This window comes from Watersipora subatra, chromosome 3 (genome assembly GCF_963576615.1).
Source record: "Watersipora subatra chromosome 3, tzWatSuba1.1, whole genome shotgun sequence".
Lineage (NCBI taxonomy): Eukaryota > Metazoa > Bryozoa > Gymnolaemata > Cheilostomatida > Watersiporidae > Watersipora > Watersipora subatra.
This window is the reverse complement of record NC_088710.1, coordinates 72,013,463-72,038,138: the sequence shown is the minus strand read 5'-3', so window position 1 is coordinate 72,038,138 and position 24,676 is coordinate 72,013,463. Positions and strand designations below refer to the sequence as shown.

At 35.6% G+C, this 24,676-nt stretch overlaps 1 protein-coding gene across 3 annotated transcripts; it reads right to left on the bottom strand.

Moving 5' to 3' along the window:
• Positions 1 to 482: 482 nt before the first annotated feature.
• On the bottom strand, positions 483 to 24,671 carry LOC137392007 (GTP-binding protein 4-like). Of its 3 annotated transcripts, none has more exons than XM_068078592.1 (16): positions 24,564 to 24,671; positions 18,452 to 18,556; positions 18,174 to 18,344; positions 17,961 to 18,064; positions 17,679 to 17,762; positions 17,181 to 17,427; positions 16,858 to 17,007; positions 15,906 to 16,016; positions 14,007 to 14,204; positions 11,749 to 11,829; positions 10,455 to 10,506; positions 10,214 to 10,314; positions 5,766 to 5,878; positions 4,035 to 4,191; positions 2,560 to 2,691; positions 483 to 801 (listed from the first exon to the last, which is right to left on the bottom strand). In XM_068078592.1, exons 2-16 carry the CDS (start codon positions 18,497 to 18,499, stop codon positions 649 to 651), a joined length of 1,902 nt encoding a protein of 633 aa, XP_067934693.1. In that variant the 5' UTR covers positions 18,500 to 18,556; positions 24,564 to 24,671; the 3' UTR covers positions 483 to 648. The 3 variants fall into 3 exon arrangements, with proteins under 3 accessions (XP_067934693.1, XP_067934692.1, XP_067934695.1); XM_068078591.1 differs by having other exon boundaries at positions 18,452 to 18,537; XM_068078594.1 differs by having other exon boundaries at positions 18,452 to 18,537; positions 24,610 to 24,628.
• Between the last annotated feature and the right edge of the window lie 5 nt (positions 24,672 to 24,676).

Sequence of the window (24,676 nt, the reverse complement as noted above, 5' to 3'; positions counted from 1 at the left end):
TCAAAGCGGTAAAAATTCTCACTATATGGCGAACGCAACTCCAACAAAGACCACCATACGTACTTATTGAAATACCTGTACGCTGTATTTTAGCCACCTTGAACTATATAAGCCTGCTAACACGGACTCGATGCAGTGTCTAATTTTTTACATGTGCAGATTTACCAAACTATGCAGATTTCTAGAGATGTTTGTGATTATTGTTAATTTGCAAAATTTTGCTGAACAAAAATTGCAGCAATGAAGAAACAAAGACCAATAATTCATTGTATATATGAATAATGCCTTTTACCAGTATTTTAACTGTAACCTCAAACTCTAACCATAACTTAAGCCAGTGATCTCATCATTCTATAATGTGTTATTCATAATGTATTTAATAACTCTGTTGGTTCGTACGCCACGAATAATATTTAATATACACTAGTCTCCAAAGCACCTTGAAAGATACGTGTCCTGCTGTGGAAAGGTTGAGAAATATCTCAGTTATGCAGTAATCTTATTACAGATAGTAAGACTTTCTATCAGACGCTCCATCATTTACATTTATAAGAGGATTTACTTTTCTAATAAATGTCATGCCAATAAGTTCATTAAATAAACAACGTTACATAAAAGAACAAAATAGCCACATGAAGAATTGTAGAACTAGCGCCTGTCAGTTTTTCCTGATCCCCTTTTGCCAGAAAACAGATGCTTTGGCTTTTTAACTCCGATATGTCTATCAGACTCTCCCTGCTTGCCAAACTGGTTCATCTTGCGCTGACTCATTTTATGCATCTTCCGTACTTTACTCGCCATCTAAATAATCAAGAAGAAAATGTTGACATGAGAATAAGTTTTGTATAAAGAAATTATATCCACTGCAGATTTTAAAAATCTCACAGTGTGTTATTATTTTATTATTATTATTTTATTAACTTTACTAAGAATTAACTTAAACTGAAATATTATTTTGACTTTAAATAAACTCCTAGTTAAATTATAGTAGCGCTCCTATAACGTATACCTGCTATAACGTAAATAATAGAGAAAGTAAATTTATGTGAGGTTTTTGCTTCCTACTACACCAAAAATTTCACATAACATAAAGGGCCAACTAGGGCAAGTTTTCAAATTCGATTTGAATGTGACTCTATCTTGCTGCACCTGCAAAAGAAAAAATGACGTGCGTATAGCGTTATACCTATTATTTAAACAACTTTCGCAATAATCTAATACGTCGTGATAGATCGTCGGATGTCTCGACAAAACAGTAAATCAGATAGCTGCGAAATTGTTCATAAATATGAAGGCGATCGATCGGTGCAGGTGTTACAATGTTGGTCCACCAATCTGCATGTCACGAGTTAGATCATCGTAGAAATTTCTCTTTTATCCTAACCTTGACCCCTTGATATAGGTAGACGACGAACAGGTAGTACCACTTTTTTAGTAAAATATTTTGTATTTGCTTTCTTGCAGAGTATAAAATATTTGTTGCTAGTTTCACTTTGCAGAGTATACTCCGCTGGTGTAAAAATAAGCAAATTGTTGTGAATGAACAACGAAGATGTGCGCTTCCCGTCAACTTGTTGTAAAATTACCACAATCATGGTCTATAAAACCAGAGATAGATCACAAAAAGGAGAAAAGTTATCCGATGTAAGCTAATAATGCCGCAGTTACGGTACAGCCCACAAATAAAAAAGGTTTTTCCTTTTTGTATGACCAAAGGGGCGAGTTTGGAAAAATCTTGGAACGGATTAGGCAATTTACTTGTATTTTACTGTTCTTGTAACATAAAATCCCTATAACATAAATGCTCCTGGAACGGATGATTTACGTTGTAGGACCGCCTACTGTATCCTGTAAATTAGACTGTCATATTCAGAATACATAATGGATGATCTATTCAGGCAGTGACAACTCCCTATAAACAAATTAGTAAGAACATAAATAATATTTTCCAGATTTTCATATATAATGAACAGCGCTATTAAATAGCAAAAAGAGGAATATAATAGATGACAACTCCTACAAGCGACTACTGAAGCAACATAGTCTAGCACAGGGGTTCCCAACCTTTTTCATTCAGTTCCCCCTTATGCCTTTTCATAAATTTGATTACCCACACACTTTTAACCCACTTGACTAAAAACAACCGATACAAATTATAATCCCATTTTATTGTATATATCTAAACATATACCAACATATTAATTTTTATACAGCACGCATACAACACACAACAATACATGACCTTCGGTATGGCGGTGAATTGGTTTATGGCTAGGTTAACTTACAGTCCAACCAAAATCTGGGTAGATGTGTTCACATATATCTGGGTTCTGACTAGTAGCTCATTATTGGCGATTAGTGTGATTGGTAAAACCAAAATGTTAAATAATGATGAAACCCACACGGCACTGCAAGACATAAATTAAAAATTTAATAAATTAGACGCCTCTCTGTCCCCATTGTACATTCAAAATTCTCCCGGGGAGGGGGGATTCTTCCCTGGTTTAGCAGGAGTGCAGCCATTACCAATCATGATTAATAACGATTAGAGGCACATACCTTGCCGTCACGAACACCTGATTGGTCTCTGGGTGTTCTAGAACTACTTCTAACGGCACCTTCTGAGTCTTCTCGCTGTCTCTTCAATGGCTGCCTCGTTTCACTTCGTGATCTAGTTTTACTGAAATGTTTCTAAAACAAAATGAGATGCCGATGACAAAAAACAAGGAAGAGAAGCGAGTGACTAATGAAATTTTCAATCTCATCCAATTACTTTGCACTGTGTAAGCAACTAGAAAATGAGATACATCACATCACATTGATCGATATTAAGAATGGTCAATTCTTTAAAAAAATATCAAGCAGAATAATATGGACATTTTAAACAATGGCAGCTTCACTAAAAACAGTGTAGCTAACTGTGATAATATGAACGATATAAATATTGTTTTTATTACTTTAGCATGAATAAAATCACTTTCGAATGCATAGGTTGATGTTACGAAAGCCATTTCATACATAATGCCATTTATCAATTACGTGGTTGCAGTTAGGTTCAACAGTAGGGCAGCAGGCTGTGACACAGGCTTGTACAAATCTCTACAGCTAAATTTTAATACAAACACATACTTTTACAAATGTTAGCGCAAAAGAAATGACATGCTGCTCAGGTACTCTCACAATTGACTTTGAGCCAAGTAAATGAGGAATGGGACAGTTTTCGATCTAACGCTCCTTGATTAAAAAATGCAATGTGTCAAAAATTATTTTACCCAAACTACGATAGCAATAAAACTTTTAACCCTTTGAAAACTGATGGTTGGAATTCCGGCATTGCGTAGGGTGTCAGAAACCCTAACGGCCAGATTACCGGCATCCACATGGCTCTTTTTACAATTGCTGTTTCTAAGTAACAGCGTAAACCAATCAAATTAATTTTTGCAAAGGCTATTAGACTAGAAATCTTACTTACATTTTCAACATTTTTCAAATATCTCTATCTACTTTCTTCATTATAATACCAATTTTACAGGGATGATATCGGGAAAAAAATTGCTATGACTCGTTTGTTGGTCTATGATAGATGATTGTGATGCAGATGAAGAATTATATGATACTACTTACAATTTTGCAGATTATTTTTTTGAGTCACAAAACTACGATGAACTACGATGAACTACGATGAACGTGCGTGCGATTGATATGCTACTTCAAAGATTGTCAAGCTTGTAAAATGGTACAAATTTTCAAGGTTTTCGCCTGAAAAAATGTAAAACAATTGGTTTTATAGATTTGGTGATATTTGCTTTGTGTTGTGGGACTTTTTTTACCAAATATCATTGTACTATGAACATATTTAGATATATTTAATAAATTAAAAAACTTCCTACTGTTGGACAAATTTGCCCAGAGATACTTACACACGTTGACAAGCACAACCAGGGTTCAAAGGTTTAAAAACCAAGGCAAAATTTCAAACTATTATAGCGGTGACTTCCTCACATAATAAAGATAAACCCAAATGACAAAAATACCTCATCCTCGCTGTCAGAATTGAACTCCACTCCAAGGTTTGACATTTCAGATTTGAGACGCTTTCTGCTGACTTTCAGTGCTGGACGAGGCAAACGAGTCTTCAACCGATGCCTCTCCTGGGCCTCCATCTTAAGAAGTTGTCTTCTTTCTCGAATCCTAAACAATCATTTGAACATTACCCAACAAGTCAAGCAGTCTTAATAGCTCAATAGATGTTTGTAGACTATACATACACAAACACCATCTAACTGTAATCACCAACCAACTACCCTCATCAATGATACAATCAGATATCAAAATTTTGTTGATAAAAATTACGAGATACAATCAAACCTGGAAGTTGATCTGCTGGAGTATCTGGTTTATATATCGATACCGTTGTATGTTTTGGCAAAGCTTATGTAAAGAAATGTAAGAATCTAAATTATATGTAAGAAACTAAAAATTATGGTAATAATCAGTCAGCAGGTTTTTACTGTCCCTTCGCCTTTGTGCGAATTGAGGTGTAGCCTTTGTGACACAGAAAACGGATAGATAGCGTGCAGGAGGTCATCAAATAGATACGAAGCTAGAAAAATTTGGACAACATTAATTTTACGTTTGCTAATTATCTTCTATTATTTGCTGCATCAATTCTAATAAAAACATTGCCTTCTTCCTCATTCACAACTACTACCAGTCGCAGGAGTTCTTTTAAAAAAGTATGATGATCAACTTTATATTATTCGAACAATGTAGAATCAAACTATGGGAAGGGGAGTTACATACACATGTATGGACTTGCAATACTGCAACATGTTTACAAACTTCAGACATTGTACTTCAGAAATTAATTTGTGTGTCGGGACAAATATAAGACCAAATGGTATGTCATATGCCAAAAGATTGAGGTTTGACTGTACTATGAAAGGATTCCATTATATATATTACATAGTAGGCTATAAGGGGGGGGGGGGGGGAGTTAGGCAACAAATTTTACAACCTCATGTAACAGTTGTGTATGTGATAATATGTGCTAGGCTTAGATATTTTTAGCAGTGAAGTGACCGATAGCGGATGAGGGGGGTCTGAAATATTACACGGTTCACTTTATTTGCTCACATCTTAAAAAGAAACAGGTAAGCCTAACATTAAATATTAATTAGCACTGGCCATTTCAACAACATGCAGACCAAACAACTGCAATTGCAGACTAGTGTGAAATGTGATTGTCTCAAGAAACTTGACTACACAAGCTCCATCTCCGAGACACTTGGCACGCTATAACATTACTAGGACATTGAAACCTTGGAGTTGAGCAAAAACGCGTTTGCTGGTTCATCTTTCCAATGGTAAGAAAATGCTACAGCTAGGCTAATGCGACTGAAATAATTCTTGTGAAGGACCTCCAGAAAATTTAAAATGTTAAATGTACAGCAAATGGTTAGAGCTTGATTTTTATTTGTCTGAGCTGTTATCCAGTGTATTTTACACAGCGCATTAATTGATAGAACCATTCTTTTAGCATAAGATAAATGACCGCCTAAAATCGCAAACATGGGCAGACTTTTGAGAAACTTCGGTAGAAGAATATTATATTTATCCACATGGAATAATTATTCTGAAATGATTAAACAAAATAACCTATAACAGTATTATAAATAACCAGCATAGCTTACAACGCTGTAATACATGTTGAACAATGATAACTGGTAGTCATCTTAGGTCATGTTTTAATATCAAGCACCTACTTCACAGCGGTCTTTCTCATCTTCCGTGTCTCAGCATCCTCATCTGAGCTTTCGTTATCGTACACCCCTGCCTTCTCTCGCAGCTCTTCCTCTCGCTCGAGAGCCTCCAATTTCTACAAGCGACCGAACATGTCTGTGAAATTACTCTCTTCATAGAATGTTCAGTTAGATCTAACTACAGCAATACTCCAACTTACGAGTGCCCCAACGTACGAGAAACTTGAGATACGAGCCAGCTTTTAAGCAAGTTTTAGCACTAACATACGAGCCATGTTTGAGATACGAGCACGTGAGTCAGTTGCCAAGTATGTCGGAGGTGTTTTATGAGAACAGCATCACTCTAAATTTTTCAACTGCTCAGGTTATACTTTTGTACCGTGTTTTTTGTGTGCGATTTTCAGTGCAGAATTATGTGAATTAAAAGTACTGTGCGTAGACAGAAAGTTTGCCAGTAAAATGAAAGATAATGCAAAGAAAAAGCGAATGATAACAATTGATATTAAACGGAAAATTATTGAAAAATATCCGAAATGTGTATGCGTGATTGAGCCAATATCAAACAATTATCAAACAGAAGGATTATATTCAGGGCATTTAGTTTGCAAAAGGACTAACCATAGGTTCTAAACGGCACAGCGATCTTCATGACCGCTGATGGAGAGACTGCTCAGGCTTTGGATAAAAAGACAAACAATTGGCCGGTGACAGCATAACTGAAACGATGCTATGTGAAAAGGCTGATGCTATCTATCAAAACTATAAAGAATAGACATTCGCACAATTTGGCTAGTAGTCGTGCATTAACCCATTGTGACGACACCTGTTCGTGTGAAAAGGCGACAAAAACAAACATACTTAGATAGGTTTCTTTTAAAATGGCCGCCTGGTCGTGAGAACGAAACAAAGGAAAATTAGCTAACCAACGAGAAACTTAAAACTATGAACCCCATAAGAAATTGTAATTATGTTAAGTTGAAAATGAAAGTTTGCATTTAGGTTTGCTTCAAGTTTGTCTTTTAAGACTTTGATAAAATCCAAATTTATCAAAGTCAACTGTTGTAATGAAGGATAACTTATCTCTCCCTCCCTAGCAAATGCTAGCGTTAGCTGCTATTGTAAGTTTTTTAATTTTACATTTTAATTAACCACATTTCTTTGCATCATTTTTATTTGTTGCTTTTTGAAAGCATGTGGTAAGTCAGGACAATAACCAACAATATTCTTTCTGTTACAATATCTTGTTGTGAGTGTTTCATTTGCATTTTTTTAGAGCATGAAAACCAATCAATATATATTTAATTGCTCTATATATAAATAAATTGCACCAACATGCGAGTAAATTGACATACGAGCTCAGTCTCAGAACGCATTAAGCTCGTAAGTCGAAGTATGAATGTAATAATAAATTTGATATGCTGGCAGTAAAAATTTTGTTTACTTTGATATGAATTATTTCTAGATTTTAGCTTTATACGCTTTAACGGAGTTTTAAAGAGAGCTTTAACATTTGCATATCATTATTCTGTCAATCACAAATAACTCACATCCACCGTTTATGAATGCAATTTAAAGGCTCGCATCAACTTGTAATTAAATTGAAAATTAAATTATTCCTGTTTTCAAAAAGCAAGCTTGAGAAACTACTGCATCATGTAATTGATGAATGCCATCTAACAGCTCAGACTGGTTTTTTCATTTATTGGGAAGAAATTCCATAAAGAAAGCAACAAAATAGCCTTTAAGTTTAATCTCAAGTTATATTGTTTTTAGAACTGCTGTTGTCTGTATTTAGACATATTGAACCTTATTTGATACATTTTAAGTTACTTTGAAAGTTTTATTTGAATATAACTTTCTACTTCTTTTCTGACTTGGATATAATTATAATAATTTTAGACACTTGAGTTTCTACAGTAACTTGCATTAAAAACTAACAAATGTTTAAAATACACACAGCTAGTCTTATAGTGATTATGTGAACATCTCTTTTGTTCTTAGCATTTGTTCTTATAAATATAATAATAAAATATTTGCAAGAAAAACTGCATTAATCATTAATTTTTGAATTGACTAACTTGAAGGTTGACTTGCAACAAAATTTACATTACAGTTATTTGATATCAACAGGTTCGCCATGTCTTACTCTGTTGTGTTGTAGGGGCCACATATGTGGAAATGTGATTACAAGCTCTTAAAAGTTAAAAAACGAACAGTTAATCGCAGCCTCACGAGACCGCCATAGGTTGCAACCCCTCTCAAAAACTGCTCAAATGGGATGTAGTTGAACATGATGTGCTTCTGTTTACACTTTCATGCAACTTCATTCGACGAAATATTTCCACAAATACATTTCACCCATTCAATAAAACGATCAACTCAAAGAAAACCATGTCTATTGTCGTCACGCGTCTATTTCATTATCATTGTAATGCTGTCACGTTGAGCACTGATATTTCAAAACCTAGCCTGAAAGTTTGTTTAATTTTTTAACTTTAGCTCAAGGGGTGCATATCATTCTCTGATAAACATGAGGAGCCTATTGGTCATTTGTGATGGTTGAAAAATGCTGCAAAAGTTGTTCACGCCATTTGTGGTAAAATATGGGTCACGTGATCAGATTATGGCCAGGTGATTAAACCGAGCGGAAACGAAACTGTACAGTAGCGAGCATCTATATTTGATAAGGGCCTCCCGGCAGAACCCGGAGTGTCTATCACAACTAGCACCACGAGACGTTTTAATGAGCCTTTTATTGACCTTTCATTTCAGGTGATAACATCACGTGTCAAAACAATATCCACGTCGAGATGAGAACATCATTAAAATAAAGGGATTCCAACCAACGGCCGTTTTTTAACTGTTCTTTTATTAGCTTTTAAGAGCTTGTAATCACGTTTCCACATATTTGGCACTTACAACACAACACAATAAGACATGGTGAATCTTTTGATACCAAATAACTGTATTGTGAATTTTGTTGCAAGTCAACCTTTAATCTAACTTTCTTCACGTGATATAGTAGTTCATCAAGTTCAGGTCTGGCAGTTGCTGTAATGAGGTTTAATTGAATTTCATAAGTTGAAACTTGATGCATATGAGATCAGGTCTATCACTACATGTGTCGCGGCCACAGAAACCATGGTGAAGTCGCAAATCACGAAGTTGAGTTAGCCGACTTGATTGAATTTCATAAGTTGAAACTTGATGCATATGAGATCAGGTCTATCACTATATGTGTCGCGGCCACAGAAACCATGGTGAAGTCGCAAATCACGAAGTTGAGTTAGCCGACTTTGAAGTCGCACCAACTGAATTTATAATATTGGTAACGATTTTTGTAACATGTACATCTGGACCAATCAAAGAGTGATCTTTCTGAATCTGAAGTCAGTTTAGCCAATAGAAGTCTTTAACCCTCGGAAAAATAACCTCAAAATCGTTGCTATGCTAAACAGGAAGTACTGAAAAATGGCGTCCAATAAATATAATCGTTTCTATTTTGCCGATTTTAAAGATAACGCTGACATTTTGGACACTTATGAGTCCAACTCATAAGTGGTATATCAACTTTGGTATTCCAACTGATGTCAAAAGCAGTGAAAGTAAAGATAATTACGATGATATTTTCCTAACGATTCTTACAAGATTATTACAACATTTAATTATAAGAATAATTATTCGATTTTATAAGATTATTATCAGATTTAATTATAAGAATTTCCAAGATCGAAGTATATAGAGACCGATGGTGTGCAATATGTTACTGTTTTTAGTTTTTTAAAGATTTTTCTGGTGATTTGGCTGTGTCCGATATCGCGGCACTGCCAAGCAGTTTTTAATATCTGCAAAATTAAGTAATACATTTTCTTATAAATATACAGCTATTTCTATGACAACCAGCTAAAATCTGTTCAGATTATTAAATACAGCATAATTTTTTGGATATAAATGCAGAAATCTAGATAAATATCACAACTTCTTGGTATTGGTTACTATGACGTTTTGAAATGTAAACAAAATTGTGCATTGGTTTTCGTTTCTCAAACTTGAACACCAGTTTTCTCAGAACTATGTTTTCGCACTAATGGTAAACGTGCATTTAGTTTATTGACCATAAAATCTGCTGTAATTAAGCTAGAATCAAAATCTTTTTTTGCAAAATAACTGAGAATTTTCTCCTTCTGCTAATGTAGATAACTCCTAATCTTACAATCCCGATTTAACCATGGTCTCTGTGATCATGACCCATATAATTAGTGTTGCAGACCTGAATAACACTGACAACATAGCAGAAACATGTCACTAACAGCACGGCATCAGCCATGCCATCAGCCATGCCATCAGCCATGCCATCAGCCATGCCATCAGCCATGCCATCAGCCATAATAGTTGCACAAATAGTTTAAGAAAAACTTACTAGTTCAAAATGACGCAAAGAACAAACCAACCTCCATTATTTCTGGATCAATGAAGTCAGCGATGTTCTTTCCTGACCATATTTCTGGTATAACATCTTGTTTCCAGTCATCATTCTTCAAGTCCCATTTCTCTGCAGCACAAAGACACAAGACCAATAAAAAGCTTGACTAGGTATTAGTAACTTTTTATTTCGAAAAAAAAGCTAGCTGGTAGCCTACCAAAAGCAAACAAATGAAATAAGGCAAAAAATACTGATGAGGCGCCACTTACTCTGTAGGTCAAGGATATACTCATCACCCATCTCAAGCTCGATCTCTCTCTCCTGCAATCAACAAACATACCAAATGTTAAAAGTATGCCATCTTCATTGACCATATTAGCTGTTCACATAGCAACTTATCAAATGACGAGGACATAAAACAAGGTCAACACAAGACATACATCTTAAAATTATCCCACGACCCAACACAAGCGAAGCGATTGTTTGGGAGATTTATGATAAATGCACATGTGCACACAACTCCCGAAAAATGATCAGTTAACGGCTGTCACCAAACCCATGTAACGAAATCTTATCAACAAATTTAACTATTTTTCAGTAAAGCCGTTTAAGTATAATAATGCTACAAAACGCATATGAACCTATTTAAATATGTTACCAAGCCTTCGAAAGGTTACCGCAAATTCCTAAAACTAACCCATCTGATCGGATTATACATAAATAGACAGATTTATTTGGCCGAAAATCGTTATTAAAACTTGCTAAGCCTCACTTTTATCAAAGTTAAGACCGGAAATTAAAACGCCGAGCGACAGAGAATAGAACGATTAAGTCGTGCGCATTTCACGAAAAAAATAACATGCACGTTTCACCAGTCTATAGCATTGTCGAATTGGCGAAGGTTTCTGTAATTAAGTTAGGAGTACTGAAATCGTTTCATTTTTGCCGATTTCAAAGTAACTGACATTTTTGACAATTTTGAGTACTTTGGTATTCTAACTGATGTCCAACGCAGTGTAAGTAAAGAAAATGACGACGATATCTTTAACGGTTCTTATGAGATTATTACAATAATTAATTATAAGTTTGAATGACTACAGAACGACTACGTAGTACAGATTTTCTAAAAATCTATATAAATATCGCAACTTCGTGATATTGTTAGCTATGACGTTTTGAAATGTAAACAAAATTGTGCATTGGTTTTTATAATATTACTATATTAATAATATTGGTTATTCTAATAATATCAGTGCATTTTACTTCTAATATTGGCCAATATTGCATTTCTCCTATTGCAGGGGAGCAATATAAACATATAATATTTTCCTTTCATTTTTGCTATTTGTTGTATATAATAACACCCACACCATGTGCATTACAGCTACCATTGCAGTTATCCTATTGCACTGCAGTGCCATTTGACCGCTAATATTGCATTTCTCAACCATCAGTACCGTTTCTTTTTTTTTCAAATATCACTTTGGTCGTGGGCTGTATGACAGTGGAATTTCTAGTCCAATTATATACATAAATGTAATAAAGAAGAAAACAAAATTTTACCAAAACTCTGCGTTTTCTGGCGACAGCAGCTTGACCCTTTCTCTTGGCTAGCACACCGGCAGGAATAGACGCTGGACGAGCCTGTCAACAACAATATGGCTACAGCACAACTATCAACTATCAACTATCAAAGAGCATTCTACAGCTTTCAGTAATATTTGAATTTTTGTTATACCGCAACACTTAACGGGAAAGTTGGTCCCAGGATCACCATTCATGGTGAACATGATATATTTTTCCAACACACGGAGACCTAATTGCGAAATGAAACATTCTAGCAGAAAAACTTAACCACAAGATTCAACTTTCATAAATCATTTAAAGGCATCATGAACAATTTATATATTATCTTAAAAGGTAAGAGCTTTGGAAAATGATGATCTTCCCACCTCACCATACGAATCTATTTCACTATACGAATTCAACAAAATTTTTGCCCGATTTCAAATTTGGCAGTCGGTGTGCTACTTGGTGTTTGTTATAGTATGCGTGCCATCAGCTCCTTAGTGTTTGTTAGAGTATGTGTGCCACCAGCTACTTGGTGTTTGTTAAAGTATGCGTGCCACCAGCTACTTGGTGTTTGTTAGAGTATGTGTGGCACCAGCTACTTGGTGTTTGTTAGAGTATGTGTGCCACCAGCTACTTGGTGTTTGTTAGAGTATGTGTGCCACCAGCTACTTGGTGTTTGTTAGAGTATGTGTGGCACCAGCTACTTGGTGTTTGTTAGAGTATGCGTGGCACCAGCTACTTGGTGTTTGTTAGAGTATGCGTGGCACCAGCTACTTGGTGTTTGTTAGAGTATGCGTGGCACTAGCCTGTCTTGACAAGCTGTTGTTTTTGCGTAGTTGTCCCCCGTCGAGCGGCGAGCAACAACAGCTTGTCACAAGACGTACTGCACCTGATGCATCAGCTGCGCTTATAGGGAGTTGTTCTCTTCCGTCTACGCGGCTTGGCCGCGATGTTATGTCGGTCGCTCTATTGGTAATCATAACGGATTTCACGCAAAAATTTATGTAGGAAAAAAAAAGATTACAACGTTTAACCAAAGACCAGTTTCTGTGATAAACTTTAGTAGAAATTAAGAATAAAATAAACTCAAAATAAAATCCATAAGAGCAAATAAAACTGACTGAGCGCACAAATAACGACATGTTTAGTCGCTGTTGTTGCTTAAGTTCTCAAATTCTAATAAAATTTACTGCAGAGAGGGGTCGCCAGATAAACGTTCTTATCTTAATTTTTCTACATAAATTTTTGCGTGAAATCCGTTATGATTACCAATGGAGCGACCGACATAACATCGCAGCCGAACTACGTAGACGGAAGAGAACAACTCCTTATAAGTGCAGCTGATGCATCAGGTGCAGTACGTCTTGTGACAAGCTGTTGTTGCTCGCCGCTCGACGGGGGGACAACTACGCAAAAACAACAGCTTGTCAAGACAGGCTAGCGTGGCACCAGCTACTTGGTGTTTGTTAGAGTATGTGTGCCGCCAGCAGCTTGGTGTTCGAGTCAGCAAAGTTCATTATCTCGTAATTTTGAATTTTATTCTAATCAAACTCAAATATAAAAACTTAACATAAAATAGTATTAAATTTCTGCTAAACTAGAAGCATGAAAACGAAAATACTTTTCAGTTTACACTATACACTGTATAGCCTTGTATAACTAATTGGGCAAGAAATACATAAACACATACAAGAGATGCTTAAGTATCAGTGTTTGGGCATACCATCACACAAAGGAAGATGAAGGAACCTACATTTAAGTCATTCACAAAAATAAAAGAAGTTAATATCTTTTAGTTTAGATATTTTTGTGTTTATTGTTGACACGTAATTTGATTTTCAATTACCAAAGTCTCTTCCCTCTCACTCGTTTCCAGGTTTCTTTTCTCATCATTTTCACTTCTCCCTCACAGTAATTCCGTGAAAGATTTTTTGAAAAGTTGAGCCAAAGATTTATGCTCATGTTTTTCTATCATTTGTTGTTTTGATTATAAGAAAAGCTGTGCTATCTTTCTTTTCTAGCGACTACGATCACCCACACTACTCTTCTTAGCAGAAAAGATTTTAAAAATATAACAGAAAGATATGAAACACTGCTTAATATCATTTGAGTAATGTTGAACCAAACTAGGCACAACGGCAATATTTGAAAGGACTCTGGAATGCGAGACAAATGTTTGCTCAAATTTTATGTTGCCTAGAAACAACTGGAGAGTATGTAAAATGAGCCAACAGACTGTATAGACTAACCTTATCATCTCGCTGGGCTGGAAGGGCAACATGCAACCGGTTCATAACATCATTGACCTTGCGCCCTTTCACTTTGGTTTCTACTCTCGCAGCGAGCAAACGATCACAAGCTTCCGTCTTCACTTTCATTACACCATCTTCTGTGAGGGTGCTCATGGGAATTACAGGTACCTGGTCAGCCTCAAACTTACTAAATACCTGCAAGAAAGAACAACTCCTAAATATTGATCGTGTTGTCAGTCTCTACATACTAGTGCTGCATGATATCTTTGCATGTACATTTGATTATTTGGTCTCTAAATATATCGAACAATGGAGTTGTCTTCTTTCGATATATAGTGTTAGGCTGTAAGATGAATGATATGAGAGGAGATTGGTTAATATCAGTTAAAAAACAGGAGTTGTCACCTCTTTAAAATAAGGAGAATAGACAACTCGTTTTGCAAAATAAAATACGCTGATATTTCGATAAAATTGGCTTCGATATTCATATCGACTTAAAAACTGACCAAATATAAAATCATCCACTGAAATATATCGTCACATCGAATAATATCGTTTTATCGTGCAGCACTACTACCTACTGGGTTAAAGGACATCATTTAAAAATTTCTTTTATTTACTATTTATAATGCATCATAGCAGGCCTTTTAAAAACTTATAAATAGATTAAGCCACAAAAATTCACAGCAAAAATAAGATAAGAACAAGTAATGCTTACTGAGCACTGCTATCAACTTAAAAATATGGTGACTTGTTTACCGCCTCGCAATATCAGTCTTCTGCACATGCAGAGCAAGCTCAATCCACCATGCACGACCGTCGACAAAGCCTTCATCGAACTTAAATGGTCCACATTAGTTATCGAGTCATGGTTATAGAATTACAGAATTACAATTACAAACGGTGTGGACCTCTCAATTTGTGGATTGCATGAGCACTTAATTCCTCCTTTAGCACAAAAGGAAAATGTCCATAAAAATTAGCTATATTTTGGCAGTCATTTTAAAAAAACCAATCGAAAGCATTGTGTAGAAATACATTTTATAATGCCGAAATTCGTTTTTAAATTATATATAGTAAATTTATATTATACATTTATATATTAGCCAAAATACTCAGAATGTCAAAGATTGATATTCTAGTATACGCTCCAAGTTGTACCAAATATAAAGATGTAACTGCAAGAAAGCAGGAAATTGCTGGTAGGTTTGATATCAGGGAGAATCTTAACAAGATATAGACCTAATTAATAGACATTAGTTTAGTCAAGGTGTTTGGAGAATCTAAAACTATACATTTTGTCAAGGTATGAGAGTAATGATAGTGTACCCGAAAGGAGTTACAGTTCACATAAGTTAAGAACATTCAGTAAATGTTAGCTGACAGGATTTGTGCTCCAATAGCATCATATTTGGGAAAACATTTTTACCACATGCTTTCAAATGTGAATGAGTAATAAGTTAACTCTTAGCATTTTTATCAATAGTAACCATTTTGCTCACATTTAATATTCATGATTTTCTCATGTTTACTAGTGAAAGTACATATTTCACTAGCAGACATGTCCTAAATATATCCTAGTGAAAGTACATATTTCACTAGTAGACATGTCCTAGATATATTCTAGTGAAAGTACATATTTCACTAGTAGACATGCCCTAGATATATCCTAGTGAAAGTACATATTTCACTAGTAGACATGTCCTAAATATATCCTAGTGAAAGTACATATTTCACTAGTAGACATGCCCTAGATAAATCCTAGTGAAAGTACATATTTCACTAGGATATAAAAAAGAAGCTTACTCATGGAAGAGTATCAACACCGAAAGCTTTAGATTGATACAAAGTAAAACAATTGTACAGAAATATCCATACATGACCTATATGACATACCTCAACAGCGTGAGGGGGCAACTCTTCAAATGGAACTACATCAACTTTGTTAGCACAAACAAGAAGAGGCTTATTTTGGAAGAGAGGTTTTATCGACTCAAACAGCTCATACTACAACATAAAATACCATCAATATCACAATGCATCAATATGCAACAATACAATCAATATCACAATGCATCAATATGCATCAATACAATCAATATCACAATGCATCAATATGCAACAATACAATCAATATGACAATGCATACTAATTGTGTAACGATGATGTGAGTATTGCATTCGACTACATTCACAAAACATTCCACAAAAGCCACATAAAGCACTAGCAACTAAATTCGTCTGCAATCATAACATACTAACATAAATTCAAAATCACACAAAGCGTGTGCAGTTATTCGATTCATCATGACCAATTTTCCATTGGAAACCATAAAACATTAGAATGGGTTAAAAAGAAGTTATAAAATGTGAAATAATGATATCAACACTAGGACAACAATCTGGCCTTCACATTGTGCTAGCTAGGCAGCACTTTTGATAAAGAATGACTAGTCAATCCTAATTACTTGGCTGACTGTTAACATAAATAAACAGAAAAGGTGCAAATGAAGGGCTTGGTATGAAAAATTGTGAGCATCATTATGAAATGTATGATAAACCCGTTGACTACGATTATGACAAACCTGTTGACTAAGATTATGACAAACCTGTTGACTAAGATTATGACAAACCTGTTGACTAAGATTATGACAAACCTGTTGACTACGATTATGACAAACCTGTTGACTACGATTATGACAAACCTGTTGACTAAGATTATGACAAACCTGTTGACTAAGATTATGACAAACCTGTTGACTAAGATTATGACAAACCTGTTGACTAAGATTATGACAAACCTGTTAAATAAAATTATGACAAACCTGTTGACTAAGATTATGACAAACCTGTTGACTAAGATTATAGCCACATTGCTCCGACACATCCATAACATAGAGAACAGCAGCCCTAAGGTGGGCAAGGGCGGTAATAGCTTGCATCTCGATAGTATTCCTCTCCTCTAAAGAATGGTCCAAAATACCAGGCGTGTCTATAACCTGTCAAGTCAATATAGTATACAATGAAGATAAACCACAATCTGTTCAATTATGACTTTAAATACTGCACGAAAAACATAATCGGGAGAATTGGAAATATAATTGGGATGAAGAAACAACTTTTGAGGAGAGAACAGACAAATAAATGTGCTAGAAATGATAGATGTGCTAACCTGCCAACGGAGATATCTATAGTCCATGTGACCAACATACAAAGATTTGGTGGTGAATGCATAAGGCTGTACTTCAACATCAGCTCGAGTGACCTTGTTCATGAAACTAGATTTTCCTACATTAGGGAAGCCACAAACCAATAGAGTTCGTGTATTTGGGTCTATCGAGGGAAGACGACTCAGATGCTGCCGTACCTGCTCCAGATAAGTAAGTGACTGGTTCTGTCTTTTCATAATAGTACACATTCTGAAAAAAACTGCTTTTTGCAACTTATGTACAACAAACAAAATAATGAAACCTTGCTTAAACAATTTTATAGAGCAGCTATAAAAAAGACAACTGTAAAAAGAAATAAAATGACTCAGAAGCTGACAGTTGTACCCCCTAAAGGACTATGTATCTATAACGTATCTCAATGAGCCTTTACCAACCAGCAACAGAAAACATTGCTGAGAATGACTAATTATCACAACTTGTGTAAAGGTGTGCCGACTCACCGGCCAAGGGCAGCCTTCTTGAGCTGCTTACACCTGTACAAGGTGTCAGCATATTTGATGAGACGAGAGTAGTCTTTTGAAACGCTGCAAATAAACAATCAGTACGATAAGAATTGTTTGTGTAGCAACAGTTGGGGACGCAGAGCAGATATATTTATTTCTCTACCAACTTAAAAAATATTTGACAAGGGCAAAACATTGATGATCTCACAGACGATGTTGACAGTGAAAAATGTTGGAGAAATAAAACTGAAAGATTCTGATGTACTGCAGGAAACTCACTTATCAATAAGATGTCTGGCTGTGTTTATCTGACCTAAAGCCAGCTTGTAGTGATCTCTATCATAAAGCACATTCATCAGGTCAGCATAAAATGGATGTATATCCTACAAGTATGAAACATAGTAGCACTCAACTGAATATTCTAGTCAGTTTTAAGGTGATCTGACAAAAGCCATCACAGCACTGCGACTGCAGTAAATCATTACAACTTACATCTAACTTTGGAAAGTCTTCCAATATGGCAGTTAATTTATCGTGAAAGTTCTGTTGGGTAAACTTCACTTTCTTCAAATAGAACTGTCTGATTCTACCGATGGCATACTGCTTGTGTACCTCAGTCGGGGTCTTTCTTTGCGTCTTCGATAGGACTATGTCTACGAAGTCCTACAATAAAATACTATGCAATAGATTTCAAACATAAAATCGCATTAGTAAAAATTAGTAGCAACGGTGCTTCCACGACGCATAAATGATTGTATCATCTTACTCACCTTGGAGGTGGGTACAACAGTAATCTTTTTAAAATTATATTGTGACATTTTCACCCTCGGATGTTAGCTCGGCATGTAATCCCAATCTGCAATAGAATGCTGTTTCTAAAAATATTGAAAAGTCATTGTGACATCAATCCTGGTGAGATTAACTATGAATTAGTGGGAATGTTTTGGACCAGCCAACAGCAGGAGTAAGTTTAGTCAAGTTGTAAACCAAATATTGAGTGCATCATTTCTGTTGTGTATTAATCATACATGTGTTTCTACTTATGAAATTGTACCTATGCTTGTCAGCATGTACTTGTGTATTTGTATGTTTGTATATTTAATTACATCTACATGTATTTTGTCTTTTTAAATTTTAGCACATATTAACATGTACTATGCATGCGTGTCTGGCTTTTTATACCTCCACATCCAAACTGTTCTGTATATGGAATACTGTAATTTTATATATAATATGCGCATATTGATATTATAGGATCACGCAATTGACGACAGTGTTTTTGTGAAGGTTTGTGTAGTGAAGATGGTAGACTAACAAAAAGCCGCTCACCTATTTGTGAGTGAAATTTAAATTCTGGTTTCTGTTCAAATAATTTTGCTACTGTTTACTCCGGCTTATGATTGTTTTTTTTATTAGCTCATAATGATCATGCTAGAGGAAGAGGACCATGTCAAGTGCCGTCCACATCAGTGCAAGGTACATTATACAAGAACACCAACACATTATCTGCATCCTCAAAGCTTTCAACGAAACTCCAATACTACCATGCTAATGCTTCTAATATGTGTTTCAATCTTTCAACACTATGCACTGTTGTAGGATCTATTGGTATATCTCAATGGGTAGATGAACCACATGTGCTACCAGGTGGACACGCAATATCGAATGCAAAACCCTCTGTCCTTATTCTGTTTGCTGACTGGTCTAAGGTGACTCCATTAGAAGTTGTCGAAGCTATACTGCCTGGCGACTTTTAGTTCTACGTGAAAGAGCAAACTAATTTGTACGCGAGACATTTACTTAAAGCTCAATCAGTAAATTCGATGAAGCCCCATGGTATTCTTGCAAATTGGAAAACAGTGACAATTCAGGAACTGAAAAGTTTTTTTGCCATCGTTATTCACATGGGCTTAGTAGAGAAGCCAGAGACGGTTGATTATTGGTCAACCAATTCAGTCATGCATGTTTAACTACTAGCATGTCTTGGAACAGGTTGCGGGCAATCAACTCGGTGATGCATTTTAGTGATTCTGAGACGTTTGTGCGGCACGGTAGTGAAGGTCGTGACCCTCTTTACAAGCCTTTTTTGGATGGCATTGGTAAAACATTCATAAATGCATATGCACATGACTAAACTTTCCCTTGATGAGGCCATGAGTCCATTTCGCGACCGACTCTCCTTCCTGGTTATAATGCACACAAACCTAATAAATGGGGTATAAAGCTCCATCAGATTTGCAATGCTAAAACCGCATTCACAACGGACTATGAAATTTATTTTGCCAGAGGAAGTACCATGATAGAGAATGTTGTCATAAGAGTCGCTAAGCGACATTTTGATAAGGTCATGTGCTATACATGGATCGTTATTACAACGGCATTTCTTCTTGCAGAAGAGTTACTTGCTAGGGAAACACATGTGGTTGGAACTATTCAGTCCAATTGCCATGGAATACCCAGTACATTGAAAATCCATCAAAATTAAATAAGGGGAAGTAGTGTCAGTGCGGGAGGGTACTGCTTTCGCGTTGGCACGATAAACGAGATGTGTGGATGATAACTACACTTCACACTAACTTTCTAACACAAGTGCTAGGTAGAGGTGAACGGGAACCCTGTACCACGCCAGACTGTATAATTGACAACAATGAAAATATGCGTGGTGTTGATCTGTCTGACCAGCTCGTCACACTATCATTTTGCTAAAAAAAATTATTGAAATGGTAGAAGAAATTGTTTCTCAATCGATTATACCTTTCTTTTAATAAATGCTCATATTATTTTGTCCGTGAAAACTAATGTCAGGGGTCGCAAGAGCTCGGTGTAAAATTTTCTACGATTGTTGTTAGCGAGTTTGGCCACCAATAGTGAAGACTATCGTCGCTAAGGACCCAAGATCAGTTCTAAGCCACTTTCCAGGGTTCATTCCACAACCTTTGTCAAAATCTAACCCAACCAAACGACGTGTAGTTTGCAATGAAAAGGGTGTGCGACAAGAATCCCGCTATTTGTGCATGACCTGTCAGAAAGCCGTGTGTGGCTCTATGTTTTCATGAATTTCATGTTTGTAACTATATGTAAAAATAATCTTCATAACTGTGTATTGTATGTAATAAATAAGTAATGCTTGTAATAAGTAAGTCAAACTTTCTATGTTTTGCCATTGTTATCCTGCAAGTCTAATATTCTTTTAGCAAATAACAACTTATTCAAAATCGGAAATTTTCTGAAACTACCTTCTTTGAGACACAGATATACATGAGAGGGATATGAGTTGTCTATATGAATGTAATACCATTTAAAAGAGGAGACTTGGCTGGTTCTTGTGAAACTTGAATAAGTAAATTATCTCAAGTCTGTCTCTTGTAGTAGTAATTTGAATTATGGCAACTTTCTAAAAAATGAGCGGCTTTTGGGGATAATCACCTGGAAATTAGTTGTGTGCGAATGAGTTGAAAAAGTATTTTACAAATAATTTTCACTCCAAAACAAATGCATGCCTTGGTATTACAGTCATACTTCGACTTACGAGCTTAATGCGTTCCGAGACTGAGCTCGTATGTTAATTTACTCGCATGTTGGAGCAATTTATTTATATATAGAACCATTAAATATATATTGATTGGTTTCCATAGTCTAAAAATGCAAATAAAACACTCAAAACAAAATATTTTCACATAAAGAACATGTTGGTTATTGTCCTAATTTACCAAATGCTTTCAAAAAGCAACAATTAAAAAATAATGCAAGGAAATGTGATTAATTAAAATGTAAAATTAAATACATACAATAGCAGCTAACGCTAGCATTTGCCAGAGAGGGAGATATAAGTTATCCTTCATTACAATTGACTTTGTTAAATTTGGATTTTATCAATGTCTTAAAAGACAAACGTAGAAGCAAACTTTCATTTTTAACTTAACGTGTTTAAAATTTCTTCGGCGTTCGTAGTTTGAAGTGTCTCGCTGGTTAGCTAACTTTTCCTTTGTTTCGCTTTCACGACTAGCCGGCCGTTTTAAGATAATCCTATCTAAAGACGTTTGCCTGTGTCGCCCTTTCAACATGTTGCAATTAGGACGAACGCCAGTGTCGTCACAAAAGGTTAATGCACGACCACTAGCCAACTCGTCCGAATGTCTATTTTTATAGTTTTGCTAGATAGCACCGGCCTTTTCATATAGCATCGTTTTAGTTACGCTGTCACCAGCCAATTGTTTATCCAATGCCTCAGCGGTCTCTCCATCAGCGGTTGTGAAGATCGCTGCGCCGTTTAGAAACTATGGCCAGTCCTTTTGCAAACTAAATGCCCTGAATATTATCCTTCGGTTTGATAATTGTGGATGTATTTCTGTCATATTGTTGAGCTAGTTCAATCACGCATACACATTTTGCATATTTTTCAATAATTTTCCGTTTAATATCAACTGTTATCATTCGCTTTTTCTTTGCATTATCTTTCATTTTACTGGCAAACTTTCGGTCAACGCAGAGTACTTTTAATTCACATAATTCTGCACTGAAAATCGCACAAAAAACCGAGGTACAAAAGTATAACCTGAGAAGTTGAAAAATACAGAGTGATGCTGTTCTCATAAAACACCTCCGGCATACTTGGCAACTGACTCACGTGCTCGTACCTCAAACATGGCTTGTATGTTAGTGCTAAAACTTGCTTAAAAGCTGGCTCGTATCTCAAGTTTCTCGTTCGTTGGAGCACTCGTAAGTTGAAGTATTACTGTATATTTGAACTATCAATAAGCTTTGCTCGGTTTAAAATTTCAACTCGGCAGCATCTAAGTATACACACAATAATTTTAGAATAGATTTTTCCATTGCATGTTGTTGCTTATAATCTAATCTGTTTTGCTATGTATTAAATAATCATGAAGCAACAGTTGAAGCACACAAATTTTTTATCATATATTTCAATACATCAGAGTCTTGGCTTTCGAAAATGAGCCATTGTTTGACATGGTGAGACAGACATTGGTTGGTGTTTAAAGGATTTCTCCGGAGCTCTGCCGCAGAAATGTTCAACAGTATAGGCTCGAAAATTGTGACGTCACAATTTTCATATTCAGTGTTGTGTACTCTTACCGCTTATTTTATTGCTTACATTTATCAACTACGATAATGACGCTAGTGGCATGCAAAGGTAGGACAACTCCAGAGAACCAACGAAGATGACAAAGGAATTAGTGTCATTAGCTCTCCATGTACAGATTATTTCTATGATAAATAATTCAGATTCCAAACACCATACTATGTTTTCCTGATGATTATATGCACTAGCCCTCTCTTTTGATTGTGATGTTGAGAGGCACGGCCGAGACTAATTAATTTCAAGCATTGTGTGATCTCGCGCAAGTGCGATTAACATATAGTCCTAGGGCCACGCAACTGCAGGTCAAAATTTAATCGATATGATTTCATTGCCTTTATCAATGACAGTATATTTATTGAAACATAATTAATTAACCCAGAACATTGAATTGGTCGGGTGTTAGCACGACCCCCGGGCATTGTTGATTATCTAGAACCCTAGTTTATTCAATGCTAATGTGAGTTAATTCTCTGGGTTTGACAGCACTGATTGTCATAGAAAAGCGCAGCCTCAATGGCAGGGAAAGGGATCTACTTAGGGCTAAAAAATAATTATGACATCACATTGTGGCAACTGCAACCAAGTGTTTTTTATTGCAGAACATACTTTTGACACCCTGTTTTTCATAGTTCTATTATTCTTTGTGTATTGAATACAGGCTCATTCGAAAGCCAAGACTGATGTATTGAACTATATATAAAAAATTAAATAATTTATGTGCTTTAAGGCCCCAAACACTGCCACGTATGTAAATAGTCCGTACATTAATAACCACACTAAAATGTGTTCATGACCCATTAAAACTATGTAAAGATAGTTGAAATATGAATGCATTTTAATTGTAGATGTTGTAATCAAGTTTCTTGTATTGCAGCTTTGCCCCTTTACATAGCTGAAACTCTGTTGTATAAAAGCCTAAAAATCAGTGTTCAAGATTTCAAATAACAATTTTTCTAACAAAACCATGTTATTCTCTCACTTAGGTGGGCCTTCAAAAATTATAATGGCGATATATTGAATTATTAAAAACAACAAAACTATAAACAAATTTACACATATTATGTTGGTTATTTAAAGACACACTTTAAATCGACGACTTCGTCTGGTTACTGAAAAGAATTGACCAACTTATTTTCAAATGTCAAGCTTGCTACAATGTGTTAATCGTGTGCTGTAAAATAATAAAACCCTAGCACTAAACATAAGGTTCATCTTTCTATCCTGCTATTTATAAGTTTCACATTTTATAAAACTAGTCTTATAATGAAGCTACGCAGACACTCAATACCCATGCTTTGTTCAAAACAAACGTAATAAAAAATGGCAATTGGGATTGATATTTAATAACTGTGGGCTTTCCGTCAGACATTAGTACATTTGAGGCTCGATTTACGGCTCTTCTATGCACTGCCTAGATTTCTGTGGACAATCCAAAGTTTTCCATTCCCTAACACGGCAATTGATAAATAGCTTTGCATTGATCATTCGTTTGCTAAACAAATCTCAACAAAAAAAGAGAGGTTTTCAGTCAACACTTCTCATCGGATTTGTCAAGACGACACGTTAGGGTAATAAAATAGTCTCAAACATTTGCATTTCAATGACTGTTTACGATGCACAATCTTTTTCGTGTGAGCTTCCGGCTAACATACCGTCCTAATGCCAAACGAAGAAGCTGTGAGCTATCAAATCTTGCAAAAACACAATTTATGTCCACAAAAAGGATTACCACGCAAAGTGAGCCTACCAATAATTATGGTGTTAAAATATACAATTACCAATCAATGTAATAGCACAAACACGATTCGGTGAGTCTCAACTGACGTGTTTGAAAGTTACGCTTCACTAGTACCCAACAATTAAAACTTAACGTGGTCTACCCACATGGGAC